This window comes from Ambystoma mexicanum, chromosome 7q (assembly GCF_040938575.1).
Source record: "Ambystoma mexicanum isolate Mex_15411 chromosome 7q, UKY_AmexF1_1, whole genome shotgun sequence".
NCBI classification, from domain to species: Eukaryota; Metazoa; Chordata; class Amphibia; order Caudata; family Ambystomatidae; genus Ambystoma; species Ambystoma mexicanum.
The window spans coordinates 118676123-118698885 of record NC_090941.1 but is presented as its reverse complement, the minus strand read 5'-3'; the positions used below and the strand labels follow the sequence as shown (position 1 = coordinate 118698885).

At 44.4% G+C, this 22763-nt stretch overlaps 1 protein-coding gene across 1 annotated transcript in view; it reads right to left on the bottom strand.

Annotated features, from left to right (window-relative positions):
- WWC3 (WWC family member 3) overlaps window positions 1–22763 on the bottom strand; it is a gene marked incomplete at its 5' end in the record, with an annotated part of 1141234 nt that overhangs the window by 54781 nt on the left and 1063690 nt on the right. The window contains 2 exons of the mRNA XM_069639076.1: window positions 21378–21473; window positions 21865–22029. Of these exons, the coding sequence (XP_069495177.1) occupies window positions 21378–21473; window positions 21865–22029 (261 nt within the window). The remainder of the gene's footprint in view (window positions 1–21377; window positions 21474–21864; window positions 22030–22763) is intronic.

Genomic DNA, 22763 nt, shown 5'->3' with positions numbered 1-22763 from the left:
AGGGAAAGATGTATTTATTTAATTTTTTGCATTTATAGCAGCGCACCAAATCCTCAGGTATCGGGGCACTAGTTACAGTAAGTTGCAGGTGACAATCATCCAGTTACATAAGAGACAAAGTTAGGGCAATGCATAGTAAAATACAGCCACACCTAATGGTACGGGCGGCTACATTATGCATACAGCACATGAATGTCAAAGTTAGGGTAATGCATAGTCCAACACAACCACGCTTCATGGTGCGGTGGGCTACATTATGCATACAGCATATGAAGGACAAAGTTAGGGTGATGCATAGTCCAACACAGCCACACCTCATGGTATAGGGCTTCATCAGATCGTGGGTAAAGTGCATGGCCAAATCTATCAGTTGCAAGAAGGCATGTCAGTATGCAATTAGGAATGCAAAGCATTGTAGCCAGAGCACAAGCCGCGCCTCAACGACTGAGAGGCTGCACCTGGCAGGTAATCTCTGCTTAGAGCAGTGAGATGAGACACACAGAAATAGATCTTGAGACAAGAAGGGGTAACCTCCTTACCATAGTCAGGAAGAGAGTACAGAGGAGACAGTAGTATAGCATCACCGCATCGTCCGCGGCCAGACAGGGGACTTTGTGTAGGCCTTGGCTTTGGGGGCCGGCAATCGCCTGCTGGCCGCCGATTGGCTATTAAGATTGTTGGATTGGCGAATCATAGGGAGGGCAGTGGTTCTTAGCACTCCAGAGCTGCGGTGAACAAGGCCGCCACGATGGAAGGTGTCGGCTGCAGGCACAAACAGTGAAGGCAAGCCGGAATGGAGGATGATGCATGCCTTCAGGTATGTAAGCTGGCGGTGGGGTACAGCCTCAGAAAACGAAAAGCCGGCAGGGCAAGTGGGATCAGGGGCAGCGCTCTTTACTGTGCACAATATGGTAAGGCATCATACCACAAGCCCAACAAGGCTTACCTTGCCTTCTCTGTGATGGTTTGCAGACCTATCTGCCTCATAGAGCAGAGAGCCAGTTCCTTGGATGGTTGGAATGAGGCAGTGTGGGGCCAGACAGGGGCATTTGTAAGGGCCTTGGTGTCGGGGGCCGGCACTTGCCGGTCGACTCCCGTTTGGCTATTAAGATGGTTGGATTGGCCAATCAGAGGGCAGGCAGGGCAGTGGTTCTCACCACTCCGGTGCTGCGGGGAACAAACCACCATGATGGAAGGTGTCCGGCTGCAGGAACAAACAGCGAGGGCAAGCCGGAATGGAGGCTGATGAATACCTTCAGGCATGTAAGCTTGGGTACAGCCTCAGAAAATGAAAAGCCAGCAGGGCAAATGGGATTAGGTGCAGCGCACTACGCAGCGCTCGATATGGTAAGGCATCAGAACACCACCAGCCCAAAGTGGCTTACCTTGCCTTCTCCGTGATGGTTTGTAGACCCCTCTGCCGCAGGGAGCGGAGAGCCAGTTCCTTGGATGGTTGGAACAAGAGTGATAATGTCTAGCCAAACTATCAAGGTAGTGTGACTGAGCAGTAAGGCTTAGATTTACGAGAGTAGAACAATCCATGTGAGCCAAAATGCTGCGTCTTTGAAGAAGAGGAAAGACTCCTCGAAACGTGTTGCCACAGAAAACGGACTACTGTTTTTGCTTTACTTTATACATTTTATATTTGCATACCCAACAATACATATATTCTTTCATAAAATGGATGTGTTATGAAATTCTTTCTTGTATTCAACATGTTTATGGTTATCTTTATATAGCTTATTTAAAATTTTACCAATTGGTTTTACCAATATTGGATAGTGTGCAGGGGACGGGAGGATTCCTAGGTTGAATCTTCTTTTTCTCTCTTGTCCTCCAAGAACAGCCAACCAGCGGATCACCTTTGGGTGCATTCCTGTAACCAAGGAGATTAGGCACAGGGTGTTTCGGGAACCTCCCTTGCGTCCTGCCTTGCCAGACACGCTGGAGCCAGAGGCAGGCTTCAGCAGTGAACCCCGCCAAAGACAAAACAAACAAAGGGACCAAACCTGGTTTGGCACGCAGAGTAAATCTCAAGAAGGACCTTTCCAACAAGAAATGGTGAAAGACGACCGGGGCCATTTTTACAGAATGGGCAACCATGGGTGCTTTACTGTAGCTGCAATTGCAGCCTGCGGTAGAAACACACAATGGTAGGAAAAAGTAAACCACTGCCACCAGCCATTAATTGTAGAATGTAAAAATGATACATGAGAAACTAGACAAAGGGGATACTACGTAACCCCTCCAGCACCCTATTGTAAGATAGTGGGTGCTGGGTCTAAAAAGTAACAAATGTAAGTAAAGTCAATTTCACTTCACTGCTCTTGGAAACAGTAGTTTATCCAAGAGAAAGTATTTAAACCTTTTGGGAAATCTGAGAGACTTCCCTGTGCCACTGCACTGAAGGTGCTGTGTGACACAATGTAAAAATATGATGCCTATAGAGTTTGCAGACACCAAAACCAAATGAAACAGTGTTCAAATTAAAGAAAAATACAGAGTGGAAAAAGGTCTCTCTCTTCAGGATAAGAATTTAAAGTCCTAAAAGTCCAGCAAAAGTGCTGGGGGTGGGGGGGGGGTAGGGGTTAAGGTAGAAGAATTAGCACATTTCTGAGAATTTTCACTAACACCTTTCAAAGCCAAATTTCAAAACACTTGCAGGGGTTCCCCTCCCAAAGCTTAATTCACATGCTTTTGGGGTTCCCTTCTCCTAACTTATTACACTTCGGGTCTCCCTCCATCAGGCTCGGACCATTTTCTGATGTCAAAGACTTTCAAATGTGCGTGGCTTTAACTTACAGACCTTCGCAGGACCACTTTGACTAACCCTTCAGCTCACACTCTTGTACTATTTGCCCCAGTGCTTCTTGGTCTAGATAATTCAATGTCGGAAGCACCAAAGTTCAACATTTACCTTTTTACTCTCCCCTTTCCTGAGGGTTAATTTTGACTACATTGCTTTTACAGTTCATTCACTTTATCAATACAAACATTTCCCCTTTCACTGACACTTTCGAGTGGGCTATCTTTTCGCCGGACCACTCCATTACTCAGTATGGCTGGTTTCACAACTATCGTTACTTGAAAGTTCATTCAGAGGTCTGCCTTTCTTTGCATCTCATCCACAGGCGTGCAGCCTTCAATTGTGCGATATAATGTTGCAACTTCAGTCTTTCCTTAACACATACAAGTCTTTCATGTCACTTGTCAACTCACCGGCTGTGTGTGTTTCTTTCTTGTCTTTACAGTTTTTGAATTCATGAGTCAAGATTAGAACCACATGCTTGGCCTTGCCTCCCCAACTCTGTCATTCACCCGGAAGGGTCGCTGGCTTCCTTGAAACGCAATGCAGCCTTGTTTGGGATTTGGCCTTCTCCACGTGTCTTTCGCAGCCCTTTGGAGGCAACAACCTCCTGCAGGGAACTCCTGGGGTTCTCCACCCTCTGCTCTCGTCCCTCAGTCTGTTGCTCTGCTCCAGTAGGTTCGCCTTCACCCAGGAAGTTCTGCTCTTGCTTGTGTTTCACCTTGCTCAGAGTGTATCTCTATTTCCACCTTTTATCCGTGTGAGAAGAGCTAATTGTATCAGATGTATGCACTTAAAATTAAGTGCCTGACCCACTTAGTGGGACATGTCCTAAGCAATATGTAAGGGTTATCCTCTTTAGTCTCAGTCGCTCTCTTCCTCAGCCCAATGTTTGTGTGGACTAGAGGGGGCGGGGAGTTTGGACATCAGAGAATCCTATAAAATAGGATGGGTTAGGTGTACGAGAAATGGGGAAATACCCACCTCACCATTGGTCGTCTCGCCCCCACTCCCCGAAGACCCCTCACCCAGGTGATCCCCCCCGCACTGATCCATCCCCAGGGTCTGGATCCAAAGGCGATGGCCATGCCCTGGCCACCCGAGAGAGAGACTAGTAGGCGAGACACCCTTTGGTTTCTCACAGTAGCTCATGACAGAGTCCTTTTCGAATGCTGAACGAACTGAAAGTAAATCAAGGTACTTTTGAATGTGGAAACAAGTACTCTTTGAATACCGAGTGAACTGAAAGTTATTGAAAGCACTTTTGAATGCCACACAGAGTAAGAAGCAAGTTGAATACTCATGAATGGAGTGAAAGTAAAGTATTACAGGTGACAGATACCACGGAATGTATTGTATCAAACAAGTATTAGCAAAGTAGCAAAGTCAAGAGAATACCAAGAAGGGTATGGAAGTGAGAAACCAAGTATTGGCCCAAAGCTAAGAGGGGTCCAGGAATTGCACGCTACAAGGAAACCGGTGTTGGCAAGAGCCAGAGGAATACAGAAAAGTGTAATAAAGTGTATGATGGCTAAGCAAGTCACAGTACAGTGTCTGAAGAGTGTGACACTGGGGAATCAACTAAACATCACTGTCAGATGGAAGCAGTGGCTAACAGTTGATGGAAGCAGTAAGAAGAGGTATTGGTTGCGTCACCTGTAATGGGTGCACCGCATGGTCCGACATCTGCGCCTAGACCGAGTACCGTTGCATGGAAAAGCCAATTCAAGTATGCATAAAGAAGCTTGTGTTTTGCAACAGCCTTATATGTGAATTTGAAGTTTAGAAACAGAACTGCCTAAGTGAACTGGTACAAAGTATTGATATCAAAGGAGCTGGGAAGTGTCGCAAGGAACTGTGTTTTTTTTTTAAGCTGGGAGATTTGAACTCTTGGGGAACGGAACCCCAATATTTTGAGAACTATTTTGAATTTAGGGAAGCAGATCATAAGCAGAGAGCTGGACGAGGCTCTGAACTTTCTTTTGAACACCATTCATTTTGATGCGGACATCCTTACACATTGTATACAGTTAGTTGTGAGGGCAAGTATAGGTTTTGGACACAGAAAGACATTTCATTTGAACTTCCTGACACAGACTATCCTAAGTTTTCTTAGGTAGGGAAATACCACTTTAGCATAGGGCAAGTTAGGCCTTTCTCCATCCTGCATTTTAAGTTAAATAAAAATCTTGAAAATAAATGTGTATCGGTTGTCTGTACCTACTCCATGATGCCTTCACAGGAGCAGAGTATCCGGGAAAGTCCAGGTCTCTCGAAGGGTATCTCGGTTGCTGTATGTGTCGGGCACCCGCAGCTACAGTAGGTCTGGAAGTTGGTAAGAAAGGAGCTTGTCAAGTAGGGGGATGCCCAACCCGTATTTGGTCAATTTGCATGTCGGGGGTCACGACCTTGTGCCCTGGAGCACTAAGTAACAAAGGGCTGGGCTGGTGTCTCCTCGTGTATGAGCAGGTTCTGCCCTCAGGCAATCATCTCAGGGTCCAAGAGAAATCCACCAACTGTGTGGGTTTCCGGTGCATCTGCTTGACCCATGAACATTTCCCCCTGAAAGCCCAACAATGGACTGGCCTGGTTGGCATCCAGCCACTGGAATTTCAGGACTGTGGCCAATGGTTTAGTGAGAGGAATGCCTTGCTTCCATCATGATGGGCGGCACATGTCTGAACAAGGAACTGAACTATTGTTGTGGAACTTCCTGGGTTGTATAAATATTGCTTGGGATGGGGGGGGGGGAAGTGCCCGGAATGGTGGGTATTGGTTCCTGTGGCAGCTGGTGGGGTCTGAGAGGACTGATTTGGCCCTTTGGGGGGCTCCAGTTCCGGGTGGTGTGGGTTGGCTGCCTCTCACTGGCATCTTCGGGCTGGTAGGGGTCACAGGGACCGGAATCAAGAGGCTGTCTGTATAGGTCCAGGGTATGGGCCCTCGTGATATCGCTCCCAAAAGGTCATGGCGGAGAGACAGCAGCAGGGCCTCACCGTCATGCACCACAAAGGGGGCGGAATGGACCACTTGTCATCTAGGGAATTTCAAGTTTGTATCTATGCATATAATGTGTGCTACTTCTTTTGATTTCTGTTTTACATGTCATATTTAAGTGTGCAGGGTTAATAAATGTGGCCAGTTTTTCTTCAAAGATTTTTTTGTGTGCGTGTTTTGTGTCCCAGCATGCTGCCTCCTTCTCAGACCACACTTTTTCATGAACTTTGGAACTGCCTTAAGATTGGTTAGAAGTAGGGTGTTCACGTTCCATCTCCTCCAGGCAGCAAGCAAATGGATACAGGTAACCAGGGTAATTGAGTGGATTTTGGACAAGCATAGTCATATTCCATTGTGTTTGTGAACCCATCCACAGGTTTACAATTAAAGAGATAAAAATCATCATTTCTATTTAAAACGGGTTTATTCCACCCCTCTGGGGCATGCCCTTGCCATTCCCAAGGTCAGGACATGTCCTAGTGGACAGCTACATATTCCTTCCGTCTGTTTTATCTTCACAGATGCTGTGCACCAGCCTACGTCAGTGAATTACTCAGCCAGATTGTGCTCTCTTTTTTCGAAAAGAGTACATACCAGCACCTCTGGGGCATGCCCTTTCTTTCCCCACTCCCAATACCGGTCCCAGTAGGGTGCGATATAGCACTTCAAAATCTATGCAGTGCAGGGTCAGCGGACTCGGATTTACCTTTGCACACCCCATGCTTGATAAACATGCCTGACTCAGATTCATGGTTTCCAGTTTGAATGAACTCTGCAAACTATGGACCCAACTGATGAAATATGTTTACTTGAGAGCACTAATTGGGCTTTTACCAAATCACTGCATGTGCTTTTTTTCACCAAACCAAGTGACCATTTCAAGTTGGTCCATTTGCAAACTACTAAACCATCTCCGGTGTAAATCTACAGACAAATGTTATATACCTGAAAAATGTAAAGGCATCAGATCCTTAATATCCAATGGTTCCCATGTTATTACTCTGCAGTCAGATATAGTATACTACTACTCCCTTGTGAAACATCTAAAAGTACATCATACCACCCCCACCTGTCAGTCCAGAAAAACTAAGCACCCCTTGAGGGTCCGGAAATGAATGATAATTGGTTGGCTGAAGAACAACCGCCTCATTAGTTATTACATAGCTATTAGTTTAACTAGAGTGAAGCCATTTTAGGATGACCAGAATCGCCATTTTGTTTTCCCTCTCTGCTCTCTCTAACGTTGACACTTTGCCTCATGTAAAACTGCTTTGCTGGAGATATTATTTTGCTTCAATGGTCCAAGGCTACAAAAACATGTTGAAACATCACGCTGGAGAGGCAGACAGAAATGCCCGACTCCTTCCCTCATATATCCTTGAGGATAGGGAGCGAGGTATTTAATCAGTACATGAATGCCAGCGAGTCTCTTGAAAGAATAGCAATGTACGAAACTAGCACTTAAAGAGTTGAATTATTTTCTTCTTTACGGCCCCCCCTTCCTGAGCCCAGTGAAACCCCGGAGAGCGGGCTGACTTCTAGAGCGAGAATCGAAACTTAGAGATAGGAAGGCCTGGTATGTGCCAGTCTCCTACGCACAGCTTGCCTATGAAAAACAGAAACGCTGTGTTCTCGCAAACAAAGAACGGTGTCTGTAAAAATGGAGATTGCAACCTGTTACTAAATATGGTGGTCTGAAGTGTCATATTTGTCATGATGGTCAATCATTGCCTCTAATTCAAAGGGAAATGAATTGGGGGCGGCATCAATTGTGTCATTGCTGATTGTAAGGTGCTCCTTTTGTATATATGTAACTGATGTACGACTTTTTTTGGCTTGCGTCCCCCGAGGTCTGTTAGACATGTCGCGGGGCGTGTGACCACTTGGCCAATTGGAACTATTTGTATTGCAATAAACCCTAGATTTTGGGAACAGAACCTCGTGTTTGGCGTATCTATTCGTGTGTGGTGACTGTGCCTTGTTTCCACATTCGAGGGTCCCTCAGGGGCCCCTTCAGGATGGCGCCCGAATAGGGACCCTCCCCCACTTGTTCCATCGTGTACGTTGCAAAATAAGGAAGGCGACAAGAACGGTGAGGACGGGAGTGATCGAACCGGAATCGAGAGGTGTTCGGGGCGCCCTGCATAATTGATGAGACTCCTTTCTGCAGATCTGCACACCGCTGATCCCTGATCGACGTCCGCGGCCAGCGAACAAGGAGGCGAGGGTCCCGAAACGAAGCAGAGCCGAGATACGCAGACACGTCATTGGTTGCGTCAGTATACGGGCGAAGTGTGTCTTGGAAAGACAAACTGGTTGATCAGGTGAGTCTTACCCCGATTTGTAAGTAATCCTGATATTGGTTGAGAGTTGATTTTGCAAAATCAAACACCCAAGTTAAGTTTGATTAGCCAAGGGTAAGGTTAAAACATGCCTGGGGTATTGTCCACGTTAGCGGGATTTTTCCGCTGCGGTGAACAATCTTTGGAAACTGGCCAGGAAGCACCACCGGGAGGAACGCCGGCTTATGAGATGTACATAAAGTATGGTATGGGAGCGATAATGTTGTGAGAGACTTGGCATAAGCAAACCAGAAAACAGGAAAATCTTCAGTGGCCGATTGATGGGAGTTTTGAGATGGGACGTATAGATAACCTGGAAAAGGTGTTAAGTAAAAGAGCACGCCCTGGGGCACTTGACACCCTTAGGGACTGGAGAAGGGAAGCAATGCTCAGATACAGAAGTAGAGAAAAACATGCGCGTAGGCATAAGTCAAAGATGGAGAAAGATGAGGAGAAGGAGGAGGAGGAGTGGAGTAACAGCTTGAGAAAGGCAAGGCGGCGCGATGAATTAAACCTAGAAAAAATATATCCACAAAGAGAGCTACGCACATCAGACGAATTGATAAACAGAAATTTAACTGAACAAAACAGGGCTCGAGGAGTGAAACAAAAGACTACGACAGTAGCTGTCACTCAACCCCCTCCCGTTGCTCAGCTCCTCCCAACGCCAGCACAACCACAGGCTGCATCAGACACTGCACTGCCCACTAGCCAGCCAGCCCCGAGTGTTTTGCAATTACCACAGCCCCAACAGACGAGCCCCCCTCTCAAATCCCCCTCCGCACCTTCCGATCAAGAGGGTGCCGCTGTTCCGACTGCACCTCCATTGAGTGGAATTGAGCAGAATTAATGTATGAGAGTAACTCGTAGTGCGATCAGCAAGGAAAGAAAGCACGAGCTGCAAGAACAAGCGGAGATATATATAGACGAGCATGATGAGGGATCCACGCTAGCGTCACTGACTTCAGAAGGAACAATGAAATGCTGTATTGTTGGAATGCATGGGGAATATTTGGCGGGACAATGGAAAAAGTTAATTAGAAAGTTACCACCGCAACGATTGTTGGATTTGAATGCATTAGCCCGTTGCAGAGGGAGAGATGAGGAGATAAAAGAGCATGTAGATAGACTGTTTGAACTGAAGAATGAACTTGATGAAGAATATTCTGAAGTATTCGCCACACCGGGGAATAAATAAAAAAAAATATTGAGCGGGGTAGAGACCGGCGATTTTCGTTACCAGCGGCACAAGGTAGTGCAGCACTAAAAGTATGTGTGCAGGAGGCACAAAAATGGATTTCAGATCCCAGTATTCCCACAATGGAAATACATGGAATATTTGATGAATACACTTTAGCAATGAAAAGGAGAGCGTTACAAACTATGGTTGAATATTTGATGAATAAAGATAGAAGCGAGGGAAAAGTGAGCACCCCGGAAGTGTTGGCGGTATAGAAGAGAGCGATGGAACGGGGAACAGGAGAGACTGCCTTATCCCTCAATCTGGGAATATTGTTGCATAAGAGGGAAGGGGGAGGAATAGTGAGTGTGGCCTTCCCCATGAGAGAAGTGCCCCCTACTTTTGTACCAAAGGTAGAGACTCCCAGAATAGGCAATGTGCCAGCTCAGGTAATCCCAGCCCAATATGTGCATGTTCCCTTTTCCAGGCAGGAAGTAAATAATATAAAACAGACAATCCCGGACATATGGAAAAATCCATCAGGGTTTAATAAAGAAGTGGAATCCTTATTGCAGTCATCGGTGTTCACAATGGGTGATATAGATCTAATATTCCCCGTAATTTTGCCAGCGGAGATATGGAAACGAATAAGAAAGGTAGATGATGAGACAGCCTATGGTGCCACGTGGGCGAATTTAATATTGGAGGATAAAAATAAAGCAGTGGAAGCAGAGCCAGGGGCAAATATGATAGCACTACCGGCAAGGATAATACAGAAGTTAAAAGAACTGGTCCCAGAGAAAAGAATCCAATGGGACAAGATCACAATGTTTGTGCAAGGTAAAGACAAGTTGGCCACAGATTATTTCAATAGATTCGAAGAAGTATTTACAGATTTCAGTGGACAGGATGTGAGTACAGAAGCAGGGAAAAGGTTATTTGTGGATAAATATGTGAGGGGATTAATACTTCCAATTCAAAATCTGATAATGACATCAGAAAGCGCATGGCAAGCGAAAACGTTAGGAGAAGTATTACACATGGCTCAATATGAAAACAGGGTAAATACTGAGAAAGAAAGAGAAGCGTAGGATAGAATAAACTTAAAAACACGGGTGTTGCTCCAAGAGGTAGTAGGACACAACAGGGGAAGGGGAAATGCACATAACAGGGGAAATTTGAGTATGCATGGAGGGCCTTTGGGATTAAAACAATGTGCATATTGCAGAGAGGAAGGACACTGCCGGGCACATGTCTGCACTTGCAAAATAGAGGCGGAAATGGTCAGAGAAGGCCTCAGAGGGCACAGAGGAACAAATGGTCATAACAGACATCATATGCAGCAGCATCAGAATAATCAAGGGAATGGTGCACAAAATCAAGGCCAGGCTCCGAATCAAAATATACAGAATCAAAATCAGCAAGGTGCACAAATGGGAAATAGAGGAAGAGGGGGGAACATTCTTGATACTCAGACAGGTGCATACTATAATAACAGTGGTGATTACACATCAGATGACGTGTTGTTACCCCAATAGGACAGCCTGGGACAGGGGTCGGAACCAGTGTATTCCGGTGAATCAGAAAGGACCCTACGTAGAAATGAAGATCGGGAATGAAGAGCGTAGATACGGGGGCACAAAAGTGCTCGATAGATCATTTGGTTCCAGACATACCTCTGTCAGGGCGACAGACTATCTCAGTAGGGTTCACAGGTACCCCAGTAATGAACTCCGAGTAAAAATCAGTAGCAGCGACACTAGTGCCTTTTACTGAACATTGTCCATTTCTTTTAACAGAGCATTGTGGAGAGAATCTTTTAGGATTAAATCTATTTAAAAAACTGAGTGCAGTTATCCATTGTACACCATATGGGGTATTATTGACTATTTCTCCCCAGATTATGCCGACTTCTGAATTTATGACGGAACCTTTAACAGGAGAATTAAGTACAGTGCCAACTTGTATTTGGGCCGTGAATGACAATGATGTGGGATGTTTGAAAATAGAGCCAGTAAAAATCACATTGAAAGAAGGAATAACGCTACCGCGTATTCCGCAGTATAAAATTTCAGCAGAAGGAGAAAAAGGATTGAAAAGTATTGTTTTTGATTTGGTGAAATTGGGAGTGATTGAAGAAATTAGAGGTAGCGTGTGTAACAGCCCCATACTTCTGGTGTACAAGAAAGGGGATAATGAGGTACCGTACCGTTTTATTATTGATCACCGTGCACTGAACAAAGTTGTAGATCCCCAATTCCCATTAGTGCCAGCCGTCACTACGATCCTGACAATGATCCCTGCATCAGCAGAATATTTTAGTGTTGTTGATTTAAAAAATGCCTTCTTCAGCATTCCAGTACACAAAGAAAGCAGGTATTTATTCGCTTTCTCTTTAGGAGGACGATCATTTACACACATACCACAAGGCTATACTGAAAGTCCGAGCATATATAGTAGAGCATCGAAAGAACAGTTGGACATGTTAGAATTACCAGTAGACTGTGTATTGCTACAATACATTGACGATGTATTAATTGCTGCTGACACAGAAGAGATGTGTAAAAAAGGTACTATTTTACTATTGACCCATCTAGCTGCGCATGGCCATAAAGCGAGCCTAAAGAAATTCCAATACTGTCAGAAAGAAGTAGCTTACTTGGGTTACTTACTTTCCAAGGAAGAGAGAAGATTAACGCCTGAAAGAATAAAGAGCATTTCTGGTATGCCTATCCCAATGACACAAAGGCGTGAGAGCTATAATAGGCATGGCTTCATATTGTCGTCAGTGGATTGTGAACTTTGCTTTGATTGTGAAGCCAATGGTGGAGTTAAAGAAAAATGCTGTGGTACCTTTGCAGTGGAATGAAGATGGTCAGAAAGCATTTGATTCGCTAAAAACAAATTTTGAGTTCTGCTCCAGTTTTGGGCACACCGAATTATGAAAAGGTTTTTAGGCTATTTGTGCATGAGAACGAAGGATGCGCATTGTCTGTCTTAACACAGGAACAAGGTGGAAGAAATAGGCCGTGCGGCTATTTTTCTTCTGCGCTGGACCCTGTAGCGCGCGCACTAATCTTGATGGTCGCACATGCCATAGATGTTCCACTCAATAGAACACAGACGCAACACCTCACCTCTGCTAGATTGACTAGATATGAAATTGTATTGTTCGCGCCCCACATCCAAATTATGAGGTGTAGCGCTTTGAATCCAGCAGAATTAATGCCAATGCCCGGGGAAAACAGTGGTGGGACTGAATCACCTCCCCACGATTGTTTAATGGTTAATGAGGAAGAAACAAAAGGGAGAATTGATTTGAGTGATACACCCCTAAAAGAACCAGAAGGGGAACTGTTTTGTGACGGCTCTTGTTTTAAAATTACCTTACGGCACATCAACTGCCACATACGCTGTCACCACATTAAAAAGCGTTGTAGAGAGTAATAGCATTCCTTACAACTCCGCCCAAGCAGCAGAAAAAATTGCCTTAACAAGAACTTGTGAAATTTCAGAGAACTGGAGTGTACATATCTATATTGATAGCCAGTACGCCTTTTGGCGTAGTCCATAACTTTGGCCGATTATGGGCCGAGAGAGGTTTCCTAACATCCCATGGTGCCAGAATCCAAAATGGCCCTCCGATTGTGCGATTACTGTCTGCACTTACGTGCCCAAAGCACCTGGCAATAATGAAATGCGAGGCGCATAAAAAAGTGACAACTAACGTGGGAAAAGGAAACGCATTTGCAGACAAAATTGCGAAACAGACTGCGACTGACTTGAATACAAAAATGTTGACAGTACAATCGGAGGAAGTGCCCTGCATGATAGAAAATGGAATTGTAACTGTTAGAGAAATGCAGGCGGAAGCTACCGCCGACGAAATACAGGGATGGGCCAAGGGCTCTGCAGAATTGGGTTTGGAGGGATGTTGGGTGGACAAGGAAAGCGGGAATTGGAGGATACCAAATGCTTACGTAAATGCAATGGTTACAATGGCTCAAAGTCCCACACACATCTGTGCGAAGAAAATAGTCCAACATTTAGCCACAGTTTGGGAAAATCCCCTTATAAAAAAGAGTGCCGAGAGGTTGGTCCAAAACTGCATTACGTGCTTACAGCACAATGTGGGAAAAGCAACAGTGACTCCAACGGGAAGTTTCGGACCTCCCTCTATGCCATTCGAAGTAATTCACTTTGACTTTCTAGAAATGGAAAGGTGCCAAAATCTGAAGTACGTTCTAGTGATCATATGTGCATTTAGCAAATGGGTGGAACCTTATCCTTTGAAAGATTGCACAGCAATGAGCACGGCGAAAGTAATGCTAAAAGAATATTTCTCGCGCTTTGGTGTGCCCCGTGTCATATGGTCGGACAATGGTCTGCAGTGAAATTACAGATTTGTGCAGGATTACAGATCGATAAGAGATTCCACAGTTCAAGACATCCGAGTTCGGCCGGTCTTATTGAATGCCATAACTGAATTCTAAAGTCCAAGATCAGTAAGATCTGCGCGGGCAGCAAATTGAGTTGGGTAGATGCATTGCCAATAGCGTTACTATGCATGCGAACGTCAGTGCAGGCCAGAACTGGGCTCTCCCCTTATGAGATCATAATGGAGAGATCAGCGAATGTGTAGTGTGCACCTCAGCCGAGGAAAATGAGTGAGATTGAATACCCTGTACTCAGCATTTACTGTAATTTGTTAGTAAAAAAACTGCGTTTGATTCATCAGAAGGTGCAGGAGGCATTACCGGTGCGGTATACTGGCCCAGGACATGCATTGGAGCCAGGCACCTGGGTGCTGATAAGGAACTTCGAACGGAAACCATCGCTAGCACCCAGGTGGCATGGGCCGTATCAGGTACTATTAACCACGCAGACGGCACTACACGTGGATGGACGCAAGGCGTGGATTCATGCCACGCACGCCAATTGCCAAGGCGACCTCTGCCCGGCACCTATAATCAAGGAAGCAGCTCATGACCTAGCGCCATTCATTACTAAGCTCATCAACTCTTCCTTTAGCTCTGGGATCGTACCTGACAATCTAAAGGATGCGTGGGTCATCCCCCTATTGAAAAAACCTACCCTGGACGCTAGTATACCCACAAACTACAGGCCAATCACCACGGTCCCGTTTTTACTAAAAATCCTCGACCGTGCAGCATATCTACAAATTCAAGATTACCTTGAATCTAAACCTCTTGGGACTTAGGCAATCTGGATTCCGGCCACGTCACGGAAACTGCCCTCATAGATTTAAAAACACAGATTGAAGATCTAAAAGACAAAGGCAAACTTGCTCTCTTACTCCTCTTGGACCTCTCGGCGGCCTTTGATCTCGTCAATCATGAAATCCTCTGCCACCACCTTAAATCAACTGCACACTTCTCTGATAAAACTACAACCTGGATTAGCTCCTTTTTAGACAATCGATCTATGCGCGTGTTCTCTCCACTAGCAGCCGCTCCACCTGCACCCGTCTCCTGTGGCGTGCCACAAGGATCTTGTGTTTCACCTACGTTGTATAACGTGTTCACCAAACCCCTCTTCGATATCTTGGACTATCTGGGTGTCACTTACACCAACTACACTGACGACACCCAGATACTAATCCCTATCTCAGGTGACTACACGGCCGACTCCCTCGCTATCAATGTCATCTACCAGGTCATCCAGGCGTGGATGGCTCAACACAGACTCTGTCTTAATGACAAAAAGACTGAGCTCCTTATTCTTGGTTCGCCACAAAAACTTACCAAACTCGACCCTGCATTCAAGTCCTTCATCATCGATGGGAATATTATCCCAACCACCAAGGACACAAAAACCCTAGGGATCTACATTGACTCGACCCTATCCATGACCAGATAAACTAACTCAGTCTCTTCTGCAGCGGCATATACCTGCAAGCTTATTACAGCCTGTCGCCCTTTCCTCTCTGCAACCAATTGTGCCACCCTGGCTAGAACTCTTACTATCCAAGATTGATTACTGCAATGCACTGTACCCAGGCACCAATTGCTGCAACCTAAACAAGTTACAAATTGTCCAAAACAATGCGATTAGAGCTGCCCTCAACATTCCTAGGCGCCAACACATATCCGACACCAGACGCAATATTCGCTGGCTCTCAGTCCCACACCGTATCTCCCTGAAAACCCTGGCTCTTACCCACAAATGCCTTTATAACCAAGCTCCCTGGTACCTGGCCAACCGATTTGCCCTCCACAACTCCATTAGACCCCGCAGAAAGGCTCATTTAAACTGCCTTGAGGTTCCACGTTTCAATCTCCAAAGATCAGGTGGAATTAGCTTCCCTATCTTGGCAGCTAAACTCTGGAACACGCTTCCTAATGAGCGTAGAGCAGAACCCTCATTCCCGAGATTCAAACACCTTACGATAACCTGGCTGGCAGCCCAAGACATTTAGCTCTGGGTTATCTGCTTAATTTGTACATGTATATATAATCTGCTTGTCCTCTCATTGCTATTATTATACCTGTAAATTCTGTATTATACTTGTAAACTTTGTAATTATGGTTCTGTCTGTTTTTCTTATGTTGTAACTAAGTGATGCGCCCGGTTGACCCTGGGCCTGGTGCGCTATACAAATAAATAAAAAAATAAAATAAAACATTTTTTTTTTTTTTTTTTAAAAGAAGAAGAAAGTCCCATCGCCATTCGATACGTCAACTGATCGGGGCAAAGACCAGAAAGGGACAACAGCGGTTCCAGAAACGGAAAATGCCATTACCAGTCCTTTGCCACGGAAGTTACCTGCTTCTGGAACAGAGCCTGATGAGATTGCCATAAAAACGGAAGAGCAAAGAGTGCCTCAACGTTGTCCAGCAGATACTGCATCACTGCTGGCCGACTTCAAATGCATACCTCTGTGGCGCCCACCATCTTCTGCTGCGCCACAGTCTGCATTGTCGCCTGGGCACCCATCATCTGCCATTGTGTCCCAGGCTGACTCCAAGCTCGAGACCGGAAGTGCACTCGCACTATTTGTTGATCACACGGTACCAGGAGCAAATCGGTACAATCCGCGGAGCAGAAAGAAGGAATGATCACATTTTTCATCTCTTTGTGAATTTCTTGCCTCTGTTTCCTATTTTTGGATGAAGTGGGAACCGGAGGCCTAGAGGAGGGTGGCGTAAGAGTTGTGGAAATTAGACAGCTCACGAAACGCAACTCCTCTGTGCTAAATCCACGTGTCAGGAACCCGAGTGAACAAGCGGGGCGCACGTGGTACAAAGGAAGCTGCTCTGAAATTCTAGAGTAATGTGCAAAATGCACGGAGGCTTTGCCAGATGAATAGGCAATCCAGGCAGACAGAAAACTGTCATAAAAGGATTGTAGACATTGATTGAACTATTTCAACATCCGAAGAAGCACAAGAGCAAACAATATTCACGACGAGCACAGCGCAAGAAGGACGAGAGAAGAATGTCGGAACCTGCAAATGCCTCCTCTTGCATCAATGCTGATAGCGAGTTAAACGTAGTACATAATAAGGTGAAAAAAGGACATGGTCGAAAGAATTGTATGTTGGGTCTAACCATAGTAATGTGCATAATGAGTATATTAGCCCCAGTGTTGACCATAACAGTGTTATGGTACCTAGAGGAAATGCACCCTCTTGAAGTAATTTTGCCCATGATGAACATTTCCACAACGGAAAGCCCAGTCCATGCGATTTCCTATACCTTGTCCCCAATGGAAGAGAAACATAGGGAAGGCTATGGAAACAACACATTGCTGTTAATAATGAATATGACACACTCAATCCTAAGAAAAAATAATTGTTGGGTTTGTGCCCACCTGCCGCAGCATGGTGGTCAGGGAATAGGATGGTATGTACAGCCCCTGCCCTTAACTTCTGCATGTTATGCTTCTCTGAGTGCCCTATATTATGGGAAATGGAACGAAAGTGAAACTGGTCAACTAGATAAAACAAATATGAATGAATTTGAGGAAGTAATTATGAAACCGGTGGGTTGCTCCGTGTTCCAAAAAAGACGATTAATTACACCAGCAATAATGCCACAGGATAGATTGTCTGTACCTTATAAAACTTCTGTGATCACGTTCCACATGAACCCACATGGAATAAGTATGCGGAACCCCCTTCATATACAGTGAATTATAACCCTCATTCTGTCTAAAGAAAAGGGTTCTTTCCAGGTAGGAACATTTACCAGATGCAGGAATATAGCATTCCTTGATAAAGAAGTGGAACCAATATATGTGGGAGATCCTGTGTATTTCATATGTGGAGAAAAAGCATATCCTTGGTTACCTAGGAACTGGGGAGGCACATGTTATTTGGGATTTCTGTTCCCTGGGGTGTTTCTTTTAAAAACATCAGACATAACCAAATTGACTAGGTCACAACCTCGCCGTAATATTGAAGACGGGTTGATTGTAGAGGACATAGCAAAATCATTCATACCGTTTTGGGGCCAGGCGATAAACTCTTATAACATAAGACGACTGTCTAGGATATTAGAAGAAACAATAAATGGAACCACTGATATCTTATATAATATGACTCTTGAAGAAAAAGGAATTAGATTAATGACACTGCAAAATAGAATGGCCCTTGATATAATCTTAGTTGATCGCGGCGGTGTTTGCAAAATCGTGGGATCAGCATGCTGTGTATTTGTAAGTGACTCCTCCCCCACGATTTTTGAGGCGATAAGAAAATTGCATGCGTTAAGTTCCGATCTTCATCCCCCTGAAGGCGGTTGGCAATTGAACATAAGCTCCTGGGTCTGGGAAGTGTTGCGATCCTGGGGATGGAAACTATTTGCAGTCCTAGTTGCAATCCTAGTAGCAATCCTAGGAATATTCGTGACATGTTGTTGTTGCATACATTGTCTCCCCATAATATGTCCTGAAATTAGCAAAGAGTGTGTACAAATGATGAAACAAAAGACATTACTAAACTAAGCACTCGCCAAAGTAACAAATCTGAAACCATTAAAGAATTCATGGCAATTGATATTAATAATAATGAGGAGACAAGTGTACATGAGTCCGAAGTTGAATCAGATTCCGAATCTAATCCAAATACTTGGTCGGAGGAGGATGCAATGTATGGATGAGACATTTGGCTTACGGCCAAGAGGAGGGTTTGTCAGTCCAGAAAAACTAAGCACCCCTTGAGGGTCCGGAAATGAATGATAATTGGTTGACCGAAGACCAACCGCCTCATTTACAGTGTAAGAATATATATTCATTAGTCATTAGTTATTACATAGCTATTAGTTTAACTAGAGTGAAGCCATTTTAAGATGACCAGAATCGCCATTTTGTTTTCTCTCTCTGCTCTCTCTAACGTTGCCACTTTGCCTCATGTAAAACTGCTTTGCTGTAGATATTATTTCGCTTCAATGGTCCAAGGCTACGAAAACATGTTGACACATCACGCTGGAGAGCCAGACAGAAATGCCCGATTCCCTCCCTCATATATCCTGGAGGACAGGAAGCAAGGTATTTAATCAGTACATGAATGCCAGCAAGTCTCTTGAAAGAATAGCAATGTACGAAACTAGCATTTAAAGAGTTGAATTATGTTCTTCTTTACGGCCCCCCTTCCTGAGCCCAGTGAAGCCCCGGAGAGCGGGCTGACTTCTAGAGCGAGAATCGAAACTTAGAGATAGGAAGGCCTGGTATGTGCCAGTCTCCTACGCACAGCCTGCCTATGAAAAACAGAAACGCTGTGTTCTCGCAAAGAATGGTGTCTGTAAAAATGGAGATTGCAACCTGTTACTAAATATGGTGGTCTGAAGTGTCATATTTGTCACGATGGTCAATCATCGCCTCTAATTCAAAGGGAAATGAATTGGGGGCGGCATCAATTGTGTCATTGCTGATTGTAAGGTGCTCCTTTTGTATATATGTAACTGATGTACGACTCTTTTTTTGGCTTGCGTCCCCCGAGGTCTGTTAGTCAAACGTCGCGGGGCGTGGGACCACTTGGCCAATTGGAACTATTTGTATTGCAATAAACCCTAGATTTTGGGAACAGAACCTCCTGTTTGGCATAGCTATGTGTGTGGTGACTGTGCCTTGTTTCCACATTCGAGGGTCCCTCAGGGGCCCCTTCACACCCCCTTTATAAAAACCGATCTACTTGGTTATGGTCACTCCTACTTTATGTTCAATTACATAATCTTGTACTTGCATCAGTATAGGAGCAGTCTCTACTAGCATGAGATTTTAACCCTCTTTCGACTATAATCATAGGACTGAAGGCCACTGCAGCACCCATAATCATAAGCAAAGTCCGGCATCTTGCATTCAAAATCTGAGCAACGTTCTGCAACTTGAAAGAACCCAGCCCTCCTTGTCACAGCAGTGTCACCGCATTTGGTGAATGGCCGTTTCATCCCATTTTGTGCAGCATTTTATTTTGGAGGGTGAAGAAAGGGAGCCAATATTTATTTTTAGGGCAGTGGGGGTGTGGGGGAAGTGCTGGAAGTATGTTTTGGGGTATGAAAGGCTTGACTCCAATAAACGAAAGCCACAGAAATGCAGTGAAACAGCCACTGCAATGAAGTTTCCCATACCAGCAAGTTAAAAGTGGAATGCCTGAACACTTATCCAAATCCCGCCATTATCGTGTTGTAGCTGTATGACACAAGTTGAAGAATATGAAGTTGGAAGTGGATTGATTGCCCCCTCCTCAGTGGCACGGGTCATCTTTGTGCAGCCTCCAGGTTTTAAAAGGCTAAGCAACTTGAAGGCATCTGAGTGCATTGAAGCATCGACTAAGTAATTTATTTGCAGGCTTTGGGGCAGTTTAACATACTTATCATTCCCCTTATTGTGGGGCAAACCAGGTGGTACTAAATTCTATTCGAGAGAGAAATGCAGGCCTTCAGCACAACACAAAGTCATGTTGCCCTTTAGCTGAATGCATGTTGATCCATCAATTGCCTTGCCCCTGCAAAACTCAATCAATCCAAGTAGCCTTATTCTTTTGACAGGTCCTTGTAGGCTCTTAGTTTATTTACTTCGGATTACACAATGTCTCGATTTCCATAATCTTTTAAATGGTACTAAATTGCACAATATGTATCCCTCTACTGTTGCCTGTTTTGGCAAGAAGCCATGTGCTTGGGACAGTTGCAAGAAAAGTGAAATGTTGCGACTAAGAAATACCTACATAGATGGCATTATGTGAGCCAACATTGTTACCTAGATAAAGTAGGGACTTGCAGGCATTTACATAGAGGGAGAAATCAATATGTTATTATAAAAAACATAATCTCTGGGGCATATGAACGGCTCAGACATTCCTGAGATGGGAAGACAAATAGTACTGCTACTTCAGATGCAGCCCCTATGAAGTCTCGCAGAAAGAGTGGATGACATTTTCTTAAAATACCGACTCAAATAATTTGTACAACTAGAATAATTTCCAAGATGAAACACCCATGTATTTTTTGATGTTGAAATGGACCTTATGATTGCCAGGAGTAGGAGTGGAAGAAGGCAAAACTGGTGTTAGGTTATCTATGACTGCGCAAAGAAGGTTGGTGGCTACGCATCAAGTCTGACGCCTGTTGACCTCCCGACATCAGGACTCTTTCTTCCGCCAAGCTTTACTTTAAACATGCTTGACCTCAAATACTGCACGTATATTCAGGTTTCCGTATAACAAAGAATTGTGGGCCTCTAAGCTACACTTGTTCATTCCATGCACATGATTTAATATTTCGAAAGGATAAAACCAATCACAAATTTGTGTCCACAATTAAACGCACTAATGGTGCATTTAATGCTATGTGAAATGGGCGGTAAGCACTACCACTAAAAATATGCTTTCAGCCCCACATTGTTTCGCTGGTTTTTGTTACAGACTGGTTTAAGGATTTTCCTTTTTTAAACAAATTATAACTTTTGCATGCAGTTGCTGGTCATAACAGAATTGATGGCGGATTGCGTGACCTCAGGATACAAATAAATGTAAGGTGTTTGTTTGAAAATTATTTAGGGTGGGCAATATATCTGTCAGGATTACTACACTTACCTGCTGCTTATAACGCATCGTTCGCCTTTCCAGTGTATTCCGAATGAAAGGCGCTTTTCGAGGCAGGGTTGAGCTGTCACTATCACTGCGGTAAAGCTGCAAGAAAAAAATAAAAGCTCCATAACCATGTAACAAGTGAGAGCCCAATGAATACCTTGAGAAAAAACCTAAAGTTACTGGCCTCCAGTCATCGCCATTAACATGGGCCTCACCTCTAATGGACTAAACAGTGATGAGTAGCTCTTTTAATGGAAACTTTCACCCTTTTCCATGGGCCTCAAAGTACGCAAGAGTCACATAGTTGGCTCTTAACAAATAAGTGCAACAAAATGGATTTCTTTTTAGATTCTTCCCGTCCAAGGACCCTAATTCTGTACAAAAGTCTGCAAAACCTGCCTGGAGCGAGTTCTAGTGAATGTGGCACCACATCAACATGAGGCTGACGCCTATGAAGCATTATACACCAAGCACATTTATTCATACATACCCTGCACACATATTGACTTCGTGCACCAGGCGTGAAGGTCTGCGAACGGACAATTGTACTACTGCGGACAAAGGGAGAACCACGAGCCCTGCGACTAGTTCTCTCCTTGGGAAGAATGCCCAGCTCCTCAGCAAAGAGGTCATCTGTGTTGGTTTCCTTATCCACCTATAGGAAAAGTAAAGATCACAGAAACAGCTTTTTAAAAGCTAACACTCTTGCAGGAGTAGCAACACACTACACTTTCATTATGCAGTAAAAGTGCGGTCACTTTCTGATTTAGCCCAATATGTGGGTGTTTACGGGCAATACACGCAGTGGCAGGCGGATCATGGATTTTAGTTCACCACCTAAATGTGCTGAACATTTACAAGAGAAAACATTTGAGCCAAGAATACCAACACCTTTGCTACAGTACTCATGTAATTTTTAAATACTCTTCTAGGTGACTTCAATAAACACGGTTCAAAAAGGTGCTAACCTTCATAAATCTACCTGGCTTAGTTATATTGATTTAGATCTACATAAACTTGGGCTAGGCTCTTTGTTCAACTTTCTAATTAGGATGCCTGCCTCAGCTAATTTGATCATTAAAAATGTATTCGTGAAATCTATTCTGCAAGAAGTGCAGAGGGGGGAATTCTAAAACCATCACTTAGATGGCACCTCATGTTGAATTTATCTTATGAATTTGAACCTAGTGTAGCACCTAACCTTCATCAGAACTGGATCATGTGTCACTAGATTGAGACTTAACAGGCTGTCTCCTGCTTAAAACACTGAGATGGAGATCCAATGATAACCATGCTTTGTTTGTATGCCAACATATCACATTTAACGTTATTACAGCTGTTGGTTTTTTGACTTTACTATGTCAATTGAGAAATTACGATTTAATTCCT